This window comes from Chroicocephalus ridibundus, chromosome 2 (assembly GCF_963924245.1).
Source record: "Chroicocephalus ridibundus chromosome 2, bChrRid1.1, whole genome shotgun sequence".
Classification (NCBI taxonomy): domain Eukaryota; kingdom Metazoa; phylum Chordata; class Aves; order Charadriiformes; family Laridae; genus Chroicocephalus; species Chroicocephalus ridibundus.
This window is the reverse complement of record NC_086285.1, coordinates 36,478,571-36,492,512: the sequence shown is the minus strand read 5'-3', so window position 1 is coordinate 36,492,512 and position 13,942 is coordinate 36,478,571. Positions and strand designations below refer to the sequence as shown.

The following is a 13,942-nucleotide window of genomic DNA, read 5'->3' as shown; positions in this document are numbered from 1 at the left end:
AGCTATGTTGGTTAAAAAGGTTCACAAAAGAAATTCCCAACATTCTTCAAATATATTCAAATTACTTCCCTAATTAATATGAAGAATTGAAGCTTTTGAGACTGATGTCATAGGGAACAAAATCTTTTTGTTTTCTGATCATATAAAATGATGGCAGTTTTCTTTTCTGTACAGATTCTGAGCTCTCTAAGTAAACTTAATTTGAGAAAAATGAAAGTAATTTCAACCAAGGAGTTTATTCTATTTGCTTTAGCTACAGTAGTCTTTCTAACATCAAATAGTATGTGCCTAGATGAACTGATGAAGTCCGGTCTGCAGAGCAGAGAAGACGACGATGATAAATATTACGAGGTAAGATCTGTATTACTATGGCATTTTGGGGGGGAACTGTGGGTCAGATCCTGAGCACTTTCAGTTTTTTGGCAAAGGCTCTCCTAACCTCATTGCACAGTATTCAGCATTACAGCACTAGCAGTATGAAAAAGGCTCGTTGAAAGAATTTTCAGGAAATTCACCTGCTCGGACACACATACTGTGTAAATCAATTCATCAGTTTTCTTGCAATACAGCCTTGCAATCAGGTTGAGCCTTTTTCTAAAACGTTTCTTACTTACACAGTGGGGCCTCAATTAACATTCCTGTCAGGCATTCTATGCACATAATATAACAGATACATTATTAATCCAAAATTAATAAAGGCATGCTTGTAATACTCAAAGAATAATGATAAACAGAGAACATTATAAATCTAATATAGTTAATGGTCTTAAAATTCTACTCTGGAAATTGACTATAAAAATATCTTTGCAGGGTTGCACATTTATTATGTCTCAATAGATGCCAAATCAAATTTGCACAGTTCCTCTGTATTATTTTTCTTGTCTGCCCTGCAAGTACTCCCTGGGAAATGACAGCCAACCTCTCTTTTTGACTCATCATCATTGGTATAATAAAGATTCTTCAAACCAAAATACAACTTTAATTATGCTAGTGAAATCCTCTGGCCTTCAGTTCACTGTCTTTTATATACTTCAGAACAGGTGTGCAGGTGCAATCAGAGGGATACTTTATTTATTATTTTGATCATGGAGCATGAACTAAAATGGTTCATTCCCCTTCTCTCCCAGTAGATGGAGAAGCCCCTGGGAAAGTCACCAAATGGGTATAAGGAACTGAAATTAGGATTAATAGCATTTGTGTCCTTAACTGAAATTAAATAACACATTTGTACATATTTGCTGTTAAGGCTTGGAAACTTATTTTTGTCACAAAAATAAGTGATTTTCAATCTGCCCAGGGAAGAAACACTGCTATATAGGAAAAGGTCATGTTGATATTGCTATTTTTCAGGCAACAGCTGCCCTTTACATCAAGAGACAGGTAATATACTAGGCTCAGTTCTTCACTGTATGCCAGCATAGAAAAAAACAGTAGATTTTGTGCTGGTTGCACAAAAATTAGGAGCCCAGGAACTCCTAATGCATCTTGTGTACTAGTGGAGGCCTAAAGCAACTTAAAGCTCAGGGCAATCTCTATGCTGCAACACCAGAACAGGCATGATGCGGACATGACCCAAACACTTTCCATTAATTTCTCTGGCTGTTAGCCCAGCAGGATATTGGGTCAAAAGCATCCACCTAGTGCTTAGGAAGCAATGAGCTACACCTTCTGGTAGCTTGGCCCATCCTCCTCTTCATCCAGACCAGATAAGTAAGAGGCTGGGTCTGCGTCAAGTCACTAAATATAGTCAGCATCTTCCCCTCCAGACAGCTTCCATTGGTGATATTAGCAAATATGGACCTGAAAATTACTCCTGTCCACACTTAACTCATGGCACAAGTACCGACACCTATGCCCAGAAATATTTCCAACTGACACCATTTGAATAGTTGTGGATACTGATATGGAGATGTGCTTTTGTGGCCAGTGTACTGAAAAGGTAAGCAGGATAATATCTGCTTATGAAGTAAGCCATATGAAGTAGCTCACACTGCAATGGAGCTTAGCCATTATAACTAAAAAGCATTAAATGTCCAGAAAAGAGTGTTACCCAACAGCTTTTTAAGGAGATATGAAAATTAATACTTTGTGTGGTTGGTAGCTGAAGTAATGGCCTATAAAATGATAGCATCTTTTTTTTAATTATTTTTTCTTTAGATTAAAGATAATATCTTGGAAGAAAAGCAGAGGAGTCTCAATTTTGAAGAAATGAAAGACTGGGGATCAAAAAATATCATTAAAATGAACCCTCCTACAGTAAACAAGATGTCAAATTCAGTTGCTAATTTACCTCTTAGGTTTGGAAGAAATTATCCAGAAGAAAGAAGCATTAAACCAATTGCTAATTTGCCTCTGAGATTTGGGAGAGCTTTTGCAGTGAACATACCTAGGCGTGTTCCAAAAGTATCACATAGGCTTGGGAGATCTCCACTTGTTAAAAGTTCCGGTCAGTCACTTCTAAATTTGCCACAGAGATTTGGGAAGTCATTGTCGACCAGCCTGTCTCAAGATGTTCAGGAATCTGAACCAGGTAATACAATGCAAGCGTTCAAGCCATATATTAAAATGCATATTAAAGAAGGTTAGCAATGATCAAATACAACCACACTTCCTCAAGGGATATTCCCTAAGCGTTTCAGTATGAGTCCAGTTTGCCGAAAGAAAGATTTGCAGTTCATCAAATCAAAAAGTTTCATCACAATAACTAGTAGAGAATCTTTTTATGAAATCTCTTCTAATGAGAAGATGCCAAATAGCCAAACCCGAAAATGTTCATATGACAAGATGCGATTTGACAACACTTTTTTAGATCAGGTTTCATTTTGAAAAGTTTAAAGCTTTGGCAAAAAAGGTTTAGACTCATTAAAATATCCCATTTCAGTACTATAAAACGACCAAACAAAACTACCCAAAAATTACTCTTACATTTTCTAAATTTATGCAAATTAGAGTTAACAAAAAGACAACATTTCAAGCTGAATTGCAGGGTTTTGAAAATGCTAGTCTTTTTCTCATCCAAACCTTTTTTCTTTCAGATTGTCTTACTGAGAAAATGTTTGAGATTTTGATTTTTCACTCCAAGTTAAGATGAAAATTTTTTTTGACATCTCAGAAATTTTTTCAGGATAGGAAAAATATTTCCATCCATTACTAAGAATAATTTTAACCAGCTCTTCAGTAACAGTCTTTCTTATCATATCTGCTGCTTTATCTGAACTGTCCATATGTTTTGGAACCAACTTTCAGTTGGCGACCCCTGACTTGCATCTGACACATGCGTAAAGTAGAAGTTCAGGCCAGGAAAGATAACTGACATATCAGAAGCCAAGATTCTTTCTTATTTAATTTGATTCCTTTCATTCCTTTCTCTCTGTCTCACCTGATTGTAACAGATTATGTTTTATTTGTCTGATATTTTTAGGGATGTGAATTCTGTTACATTAATACTGCAATGAAATCATGAAGACAGAAATTGAGAGTCTTGGAAAAGCTGCAATGTGTTTTCAGAACTAAAGGTCATGAAAAGGAAACATGAGAACTGAAATGTAAACCAGTCTTCATGTTATGAATAATGTATTTATTCTGCACAAACCCTGATGTATAAGGCAATGATAATTGTAGTGATTGTTGTAGTAGTTTACTTCAGTGGCAGTATAGCATAAATTCTATTTACTTCCGTGCGACTTATGTCCTGTTGGTTGTAAAACCTAATTTCAGAACAATGGCTGTATAATTGAAAGCATTTTAAGCAAAATTAAAAGAAGCATAGTATGAATAAAGAAGCATAGTACAAATAAAAAGAAGCCTATGGTCTGAATTACAAACAGAAGCAGAATCAAAACCACTGGTACCCTTTGTGTCATATGCAGCTAAAGAAAATCAAGTAAAATGTAGAGAAAGCACTTTTCCTGTTGGTTATAAGTTATGTTAGATATAAATCTGAAAGGTGACTTGTCAAGAATTTGTCACAAATAAAACTTAGCTTCTTGGACCCCCACAGAGGAATAACATCTAACCAAAGTCATATTCTAATGCAATTATCTTGGGTTTTATATCTGAGATAATGCCCTCCCTAATGTCCTACAAGTTGTGCCCTGTGGGTGTCCCGAGTCCTCTGTTAATGTGAATGACATTACAGCTACCAGATACACACACAGAAGGGGCTAATCCATTATAAACCCATATTTCCATTTCATATTTCTTATGAAAACCATTCCCTTCTAAGTGGAATACTGTGTGTTTAAGCTTCCTCCAAAACTGAGTTTTCAGTAAGCTTTGAAGATAAGCTGAATTTGCATCAGTTACAGGGAAGTCAAATCTGGTGGACTATGGAATCTAAGGGATTCTTACTTCTGGCCATCATATACTGCATTACCTTGACACCAGGTCTGGCCAATAGTCGGGCTAGGCATCCCTAAAAAAACATACCACATGTACACACACACACATATACAGCCACAGCTGACTACCAGCAGACGAGAAAGCAGCACCTTTCCAGTCTCCATATACACACCAAGACGACTCACGTAAACATACAAATGGGCTGATCCTCTTCTCACTCCCAGGCTAGTCAGACTGAAAGCTTGCTAGCAGATCTTCCACCCCAAAACACACAAACAGGTCCCTCCAGTAGCTGTTTCAGACTGGTAGTCTCTCCAGCAGCTGGCTTTCAGACCCTTGGTCCCTCCACTGTCCCATCCTATGGTCTCTGGTAGCTGGCTCCCACACCTCTTCTCCTGCTCACCAGTTAGTCCAGCTTTAAATTCCTATTAGAATCACACACAGAGATGGGTCCCTTCATCAGCAGTTCTTAGATACAGATGCTCGATCTGTTCAATCGCTGGTATCCAGACAATCAGTCTCTCCAGTTGCTAGCCCTTCAATCCTCAGTCTCTATCTCCAGTTGCTGGCACTCAAACCACTCACTGTCCTCACCAGCTAGCCTGGCTTGAAATTTGCCAGCAGATCATGCACACATGCACATAGAATAGAGAGCACACTCACATAGGAAAACATTCAATCATTTAGTTTAACAAGAAGATAGGACACACTGTGATGATCACGCACAGGGCATAGCCTGACAACAAATACTGACAGCAGCTTGACTGCATGCAGATGACCTCTTTTATCCCCCTCTTTATTTTCCCATGCTTCTTCATCCCCCATCTATCTTGATGCCTGCCTTTGACTGTCTTTGGCTGTCCCCTAAACATCCCAAAATAAGTTTAGCACTTTCCCACATCCCTTAAAACATCCCATAATAACTTTTATGTGATCCTACAAGCCCTCTCAAATATCCCATTGTGAGTTTGCTCTTTCCCATGAGATCCATGATAACCAGTTACAGAGCTCTGGCTGAACCTCCTGAATGCGTTGGGTAGTTCCTTTAAGGTCCCATCAATCAGTGATCTAAGAGTTCTGCTCTTTGTTACTGTCTTGTTATCTCCTCTTCCTCAGGGTATGGGTATCTGAGAGTCTAATTTATTACTTCTCCTGTCTCTTGTCTTAGTCTTTTATGCTGAATGGCCAGTAACCAGATATCCTTACATTCCACATCTCTTTAGAGGAACCTGGAAAAAGCCCTGATCAAATTGATCCTTTTTATCAGGTAACTTCATAGTTGGGGCAGAGCCTGACTTGCCATTCCTCTACAGTTAACGCAGCTACTTGAAACACAACACTATTCCACCTGTGGCTGGTGAATTTAATTCAATCCGAAGCAGAGAGACCACAGTCCTGAGAATGTCTAGTCTCCCTGCTCACTCAGACTAGAAATATCAAAGTGATAGGGACATCTAAACAGATTATAAACAAAGAGAGTGTACCTTTTGAAAGTCAGAGTCCCAAATCAATCTTTGGGCTTCTCTAGGAGTATCAGAAAACACTTTACCTAACAAGTGCTGGTGAAACACCAGTTTTGCAGCACAACACTTGGGTACTGCAGCCAAGTCCATGCTGATGGACATTGGTCAATAAATTACCTATGTGGGGGAAAGTCCAGAACCCACCCTATGAAGCAAAAAGTCTTGTCATTGCCTTCCACCAGAACAGGATGTTATTCTTTCTGTAGTCAGGAAAACTGTGGGATTTTTTAGTGATTTACAGCCAAATGAACAGCAGAAAGAAATGACCTGAACTTTGAGTTGCGTTCTGGTCCTGCAAACCTTACTGCACATCATGTGAACCAAGAGCAAACAAGATTTGTGAGAATCCCTGAGCAGCAATAGGAGCTGCTTTTTTTAAGGCACATATCACCTAGCAACAGGGAAAGGGTACACATCAATTGGCATTAATGATGGCTGCTGTGGGAGGAAAGCAGAAGCTCAAACATTGGCCCAGCAGCAAGTACAATTAGGTTGCCCTCTTATTGCAAGCTCCACAGCACGGATACAGGAGATGGATGTTGATTTATTTTCCCTCAGCAGAGGAAGAGCCAGGTGAAAAGTACATAAAGGAGGAATTATGCTATGCTGTGCGAAATTTCTGTTTGGTTTGAGAGCATGTTAGCCAAGAAAACAATCACTGGATAGTGCAACGGGAAGAGAGAGGGCACAACAGGCAACATACATTGCTATAGCTATTACTCACCAGATTATTTATTATCCATGTACAGATATTATTCATGAATTGGGAAAAAGAAAGGCAAGGACTCAAGTAAATCAAGTGACAGACTATTGAGGCTTACCGGCATGAATTCTAGTAGGGTTCAGGAGCTCCCAGCCTTTCCTGCCATACACGTAATATTTATGTCTGTTATTAAAGCTTCCATGCAAAAACAACAGCAGGCTTATTTTAGATTCTGACTTAAGCTTAGGGAGAAGACAGCTGACAATCTATTGATTAATTTATAAGTCAGAGGGCTCATCATGTTGATGATTTCAATGTATCATTTGGACAGATTTAGTGGAATGTAAAGAGACACTGTTGTTTTACCCTCAGAAGGAGCCAAAGGCTTGGGCATCTGGCATTTGAAATCTTTCAGTCTTAGATTCACTTCAATGCTTTTGCACCTGCATTTTCTCCAAAAGACAACAACAGGGCTAGCCTTGGTCATCACAGACCACTAGAAATTGCCAAACACTAAACAAGACATTTTTAAAATTGCCCCCTCTTGAAAAGTACCCATTAACAGGAAGTGGAAATGTTTTCATTAGTGACACCCACTGAAGTACATCTAGCACAGTTGCATGGACACACATAGATACCCAATTTGCACTTGTGCTTCTCTCCTGATGACATAAGGCGTAGAAGGGCTTCAGCTAGTGCCACTCAGATCTTTTGTAGCACAGAATATTGATGAGAAAAATCTGTGCTATTAGGAAGGGGAAAAGAGGCTTAAGGTATCCTTATGTGTGTTTTATCTCAAAGAATCACAGACAGTATAAAATATTTTTTTTTCTTCTTTTCCTACCTATGCACATGGATCCTATGAAGTGATTAGCCAGAAGTTTGGTCCTATGGCCTTACCTGATACCATACCCAATAAAAATTTTCGTGAAAACCAGCAAAAAATGGCTTTATCTTAGAGATGTCATCCCAATTATCCATTTAGAGCCCTAGAATTAACCAGCAGAAGAAATACTCTAAATAGGCTTTCAGAAAACTTACATATATTTGCAGGCTACCATTGTACTTATAAGAAAAGTACATGGTTTCAATAGTTTTCTAAAACCAGAAGGTATTAAATGCTACTCAAGTTCATTCCATCCCTTTATGGCCATTCTCCAACCTGCTAATAGCGTGTAAAGTAAAAGGAAAACCAGAAGGTTTTTTCTATTGTTTGCAAGTCTTTAAAAAGAGAGTCAGGTGATTAAGACAGAAATAGGTCAGAAAAACTTGCACAGGAAAATTCATTTTCCTACATCCCAGATTTTCAGAGGCACCCAAGTACTGCTTTGCCTCACACAGCAGCATCTCAGCAGATCATTATTTCTTTTAAGGCCCTCCTTTCAATAGGAGGTTGGACCAGGTGATCTCCAAAGGACCCTTCTAACCCACATGGTTTTTTGATTCTACGATTCTTCAAGCTTTGAAGATGCAAAGCTAAGACAAAACCATTACTTCACAAAGGAATCTATATTTCTATTTTCTTATATACCTTTATAGCTTTGACCCCAAGTCCCTCAACAAATGTAGGTCACTTGCCACAGCAGAAGGCTTACTAGTCAATAGCAGCAATGGTGCAGACAGGTAGGAGCCTTTAACTGTTCCCATCTTCTGGAACTTGTTGACCACTTAGCTCTTTCCCCCTGCTTTGTCATATTAGATTCTGATTTTGAAGCTTTTGTACTTAATATATTTATCTCATCTCTGATGCTCATAGCAATTGACCACACTTAAAACTACTGTGTTCATTGTCCTTAGTATGACATCCAACTACTTTGTCTCTTGCAGCACATTGAGAATTATAGGCACAAGCCAGCAAACAAATAGAAGTCAGTTTATGGCTCAACAGAGTTGAAAGCAAAGCATGTATCACAAACTTTCCTCCTTCACTTCTCTCATAATTCATGCGATTCAGGTGGATCTAAAGGGTTGATCTTACATATACAGCTAGAGGCAGCCAATAACCAAATAAAAGAATATTTTCAATCCTTTCAACTACAGCTTCACATTCAAAATATTTATGCTCCTCTTTCCTCACATATATTTGGTAGGTCACCAATAATGAAATTGGTTAAATATTAGAAACAGGAGCTAAACTTTGCACGCTTCATACTGTAGCACAAACGCACAGACATGCACAATGCAATACATACATTGTAGGGCACATGAAGTCATCATATCTGACTTTGAAAATACCACATTTGTGCATATATTGGTAACAAGTGATAGATGAGCAGTGGTTCAAAAGCAGCGGCAACTATTAGGCATTTCCTAACACAAAATCGTGCTTGGGTTTTGACCCTCAGTGCCTAAAGCCACCCTGCCTCACATCAAAGAGAACATATTAAATTATTTTGCATCACTGAGATTCAAAGTATACAATAGGCCACCTTATACATTTGAGGAATTTTATAACATTTTTTTTCAGTTGAAAACAAATAGATTTACAATTTGTGGAAATGCTAAACAGAGCCAGTAACATCTGATGAGTTCCATGTGCTGTTCATTCCCAGCAGGGCTTAACTGGCCCATTTGCATGAATTAGTGAAGGAGAACAGAGAGGAACTTTTTAAAATCAGCCACTTCTCTTAGCGGCTCAACTCTGTGAGTACATAAAATACATCTGCATCTCTGGTTAATAAAAGTGCTTAGAATTAACTGCATTATATGAACAATATGGAGAATTTTATTTGTAAAAGAATGAAGACAAACTTTCTTTGAACCCTGCTGTTGAAGACAGAGGCTCAAGGAAAAAATAGAAGCATATGTTGGGTGCTGAGCTTGTCTTTGAGCACAGTTACCTTTTTGACCAAGGACCTACTTGCCCTTAGGCTCATCAATTCACTGTCAGGAGGCATTTCAAATGAAATGGTACAGCCCAATTCAGCAGCTGATTTCTTTTGGCAGCCATGAAAGAAAAGTCAGAAGTTTAATTTAGATGCCTGTGAAGAAATTAAATGCTAGTGAAGGTACACCAGGGTACTTATACTGGGATCACATATGGCTTATGAAATCTTGAAATAAGGAAGTGTGAACCCAGGTGATTCTGAACTGCTTTTTAACTAGAAGTGTCAGTCTTGTGTGGAAAGAGCAGGGGTGGGGAAAAGAGCAGATAGTTTTCAGAAGGTACTTCCCGTGCCGACTCAGCCACCACTGTATGCTTCTCAAAGATCCATATTTCAAGACTTTTTCTAACAAATGTATTCTTGCACATAGTTATACTGCATATGAATTTATGAATCCCCAGGGGTGGCCTGGAGGATTGCAGAGCCCACCCCCCTCTCAAATTTACAACTAGTGATAAATTCTTTCTAGGTCTTATATCCCTCTTATGCTAAGGGCAGATGGTGCACAGTTTGGCACTGGCACAACAGCAGTGCAGGCTGTACCTGTGCAGTGGTGATTTTCCTAGTTACCCCAGAAATCACAAAGATAAGGATATGGTAACTTGAGCTGTCTGGGAAAAGGGGTACACAGGAGAAAGTCTGCAGGTAATGTATAAATTAATGACTTCCCCCCACTCCCCGCCCCCTCCTGTTTTCCAATGTATAACAGCAAAATATTCTCATCTCCTTAATATTATCTTGACAGTGAATAATCTATTCTTGTTTTTTATAATACTGTTCTCTTAAATCACTATTGCATTATATGCTCTCACACATCTGCTACAGAATTTCTTTTTCTGATGCTCACCAGCTAACAAGCCCTAGAGATGCTACTGTGCGTGCATCTACACCTATTCTGTCTTTGTATAATTGATTGTCAGAAAAAGTGATAAGTAGAAGCAGCTCACTTTGGCCTTAACTGAAACTATACAACTCTCTATAAGCCTGTATTTGATAGCATTATTCATACAAGGGACACATGGTAACCTTTAAACTGTATCGGACATTTGTAAAATATAAATCGGCACTGTGGTCTGATCCTGCCCTCAGTCTGGGATAAATCTAAAGTAACCCCACTGTAATAAATGTATTTATTGATTGCTTGACGTGACATGGAACCTGACTGCAATTTAACTCATAAGTAAGTTAAGAATCACTGCAGGTGTGAAGAAGCTGCTGCATGCAATTATGCAACAATTTTCATCTGAACAGGTCAAAAGTGAGGCATGGGCCCTTGAACTAAAATTACCCTAGTGGCTAGAAAAGAAATTATTCTTACCTGTTTCTTCTAACATGCAAGCTACATCTTCATCTTCTGGGTTATAAGGTACAACTAAGAAAATAGCATGTAATTAATTTGACAATCTAAATAGTCAACTGCTGTACTCAAATGAAAGATACACATAAGTACATTATATAGAGAAAAACTGGCTCGGGGATACAAAATGTTATGTTTGTTCTCTAAAGCAAAAGCAAGACATTTGGGATTATCGAAATGCAATGCACGTCGTCTTTGAAATTCCCGTCACTGCCAAACTGCAAAACTGCCTTGTGACCACGAGAGGGCAGAAAGAACATTCCTTGTAAAGCCTGATTTTGGGGAGAATCGTGTATTCCCTTACAGAACCTGGGCTGTAAATTGCCGTTAAGAGGCTGCTGGAGGAGTTAGGAAAATGCAAACTACATAGTTAGCTTTACAAAAGTATCATCTCATAAATTTTCAACTTTAACAAAGTCTGATCATATTAAGCTTTTCATTTTTAAATAACTGTTCCTAGAACAGCTAAACTAAAAAAAAAAAAATAAATCACAATGGCATTTGACGTAAAGATTGAAAAGAGCATTCCTTGAAGTGTGTATTAATCTGTGTACCAATGCTTTCTAACTTTTTCCTTTCAGCACCGGCTTAAGGACAAGAATATGTATCATTTCTCACTTCAATAAACAGGTTGCTTTGGCTCTTTTTGTATCCGAATGCATGTGTAGTTCTCACAATATCATAGCTATCAAAATCAGTGAGAAGTCCAGAGAACGACATCACAGTCCTCTTCACTGAAATGCTCACATCCCTCTATTTTTTCCACCACAATTAGGGAAAAAATGTGGATTAGAGAAATTATGTCTCCCTATTTAGCTGAGCTGGCCTCACCTTTTCTCAGCCAACCACCATTTAGGTAACAGAAACACAGCTTTAATCAGTTAGAAATGATCTTTCTGTTTTGTTTCCACTGGCCATGTCACATTACACCACCTGAAGCATATTCAGTTTCAGCATGGAGCGGGCTGGAGCAAGGCTCTTTCCTCTCTTTGCCCAGAAGAAGGGATAGTTTTCTTTATCCCACTTTCCACATAACTGCCACAGCATGGGGACACCTTTGACAGCCCTTGATTGTGGGACTGTAGGAGCAAGCAGTCAATAGGGCACCGGAGTAACAGAGGGCAGCTCTCAAGAAAAGCCATAGACAGGTAGATGTGGAAGGACTACATGGGGAACTCACTGCAGGACATCTTTAATATGCTTGAGTAGATAGCTTAGTAAAGTTGTCAGGCTTGTAATTATCATTTTTAGGATTGGGTTGAGGTCACCTTTCTTAGGTGTCCTGAATAGCCTGGGAAGAATCCTTAAATGATCATGCTTCTTAATCACAACTCATTTCTGCTTTTGCCTTCTGACTTGCACAGCATTTCAGAAATAGAACTAGTTATGAAAAGCTTATTCTCTATATTCTTCATGACACAAGACAGGACCAAAAGCACAAAAGTGTTCGAAAAACCTTTAAAACACACATACACAAGTCTATGGGCCCTGGTGGCATGACTGCTGAGGGAGATGGCTGATAACATTTCAAGCTCACTCTAAACCCTAAACAATCAGAGCAACTGGGAGAGGTGTCTGAGGATTGGAAGAAAGCAGATGCCATTTGTACCTTCAAAATGAGCAGGAAGGAGACTACAGGCTGGTCAGTCTCACCTCCATGCCTGGGAAGGTGATGGAACAACTCATCCTGAAAACCACTTCCAGGCATATGAAGGAGACAAGAAGGTGACTGGGAGCAGTCAGCATGGATTCATCAAGGGGAAGTCATGTCTGACCAACCCAATGACATTCTATGATGAAATGACTGATTTGGTAGACAAGGGGAGAGCAATGGATATTGTCTACCTTGACTTCAGTAAGGCTTTTGACACTGTTCCCCATAAAATCCTCATAGAGAAGCTGATGAAGTATGGGCTGGATGACGAGACTGAAAACTGGTTGACTGTCTGGGCCCAGAGGGTGATGATCAGTAATACAAAGTCTAGTTGGAGGCCAGTAACAAGCAATGTGCCTCAGGTGTCACTACTGGGGCCAGTCCTGTTCAATGTCTTCATTAATCATGTGGATGATGTGGCAGAGTGCATCCTCAGCAAGTTTGCTGATGATACAAAATCGGGAGGAGTAGCTGATACACCAGAGGGTCATGATGCCATCCAAAGAGACCTCAACAGGCTGGAGAAATGGATTTACAGGAACCTCACACGGTTCAACAAAGGTAAGTGCGAAGTCTTGCGTGTGGGGAGGAACAGCCCCAGACACCAGTACATGCTGGGAGCTGACCAGCTGGAAAGCAGCTTTGCAGAAAAGGACCTGTAGGTCCTGGTGGGACACCAAGTTGGACATGAGCCAACAATATGCCCTCACTGCAAAGGCCAATGGTACCCTGGACTGCATGAGGAGGAGTGTGCCAGCAGGTTGAGGGAGGTGATCCTTCCCCTCTACTCAGCACTGGTGAGGCCACATCTGCAGTAATGTGTCCAGTTCTGGGCTCCCTAGTGCAAGGGAGAGATGGACATACTGGAGAGTCCAGTGAAAGGCCACTAAGATGATGCAGGGTCTGGAACATCTCTCAAATGATGAAAGGCTGAGAGACCTGGGACTGTTCAGCCTAGAGAAGAAAAGTCTCTGAGGGGATCTCATCAATGCATGCAAATACTTGAAGGGAGGGTGCGAAGAGTATAAAGCCAAGCTCTTTTCAGTGATGCCCAGTGACAGGACTAGAGGCAATGGGCACCAACTGAAACACTGAAGGGTCCACCTGAACATAAGGAAACACTTTTGACTGTGAGGGTGACTGACCGCTGGCACAGGTCACCCAGAGAGGCTGTGAAGTCTCTGTCCTTGGAAACACAGTCCTAGGCAGACTGCTTTAGGTGGCCAGGCCTGAGCAGGGGTTGGACTAGATGACCTCCAAAAGTCCCTTCCAACTTCAACCATTCTGTGATGCTGTGATTTTGTGATATCTATCTTTCTCTGACCTCTTTGTCACATCAGCACAGAATAGCCACTGTAGTGTGGTAAGGGAGCTATACAGAGAGGTATCAGGGACCTTAGTCCTACCAGTTAGTTGTTTCCTAAAGAAACTCACTAACCTGGAGATACGGGTGACAGAGATACATCCAGCTTAGGTATG

The 13,942-nt window shown here is 39.9% G+C and overlaps 1 protein-coding gene across 1 annotated transcript; it reads left to right on the top strand.

The window, feature by feature from the left end:
* Positions 1-210: 210 nt before the first annotated feature.
* NPVF (neuropeptide VF precursor) lies at positions 211-2,586 on the top strand. Its single transcript, XM_063323873.1, has 2 exons — positions 211-351; positions 2,158-2,586. The coding sequence occupies exons 1-2, from the start codon at positions 211-213 to the stop codon at positions 2,584-2,586; spliced, it is 570 nt and encodes a 189-aa protein (XP_063179943.1).
* Positions 2,587-13,942: the final 11,356 nt, after the last annotated feature.

Coding starts and splice junctions, on each gene's coding strand:
- NPVF (XM_063323873.1), top strand. CDS start 211: ATGAAAGTAATTTCAACCAAGGAGTTTATTCTATTTGCTTTAGCTACA. Junction 352..2,157: donor ACGATGATAAATATTACGAG/GTAAGATCTGTA, acceptor TTTTTTCTTTAG/ATTAAAGATAATATCTTGGA.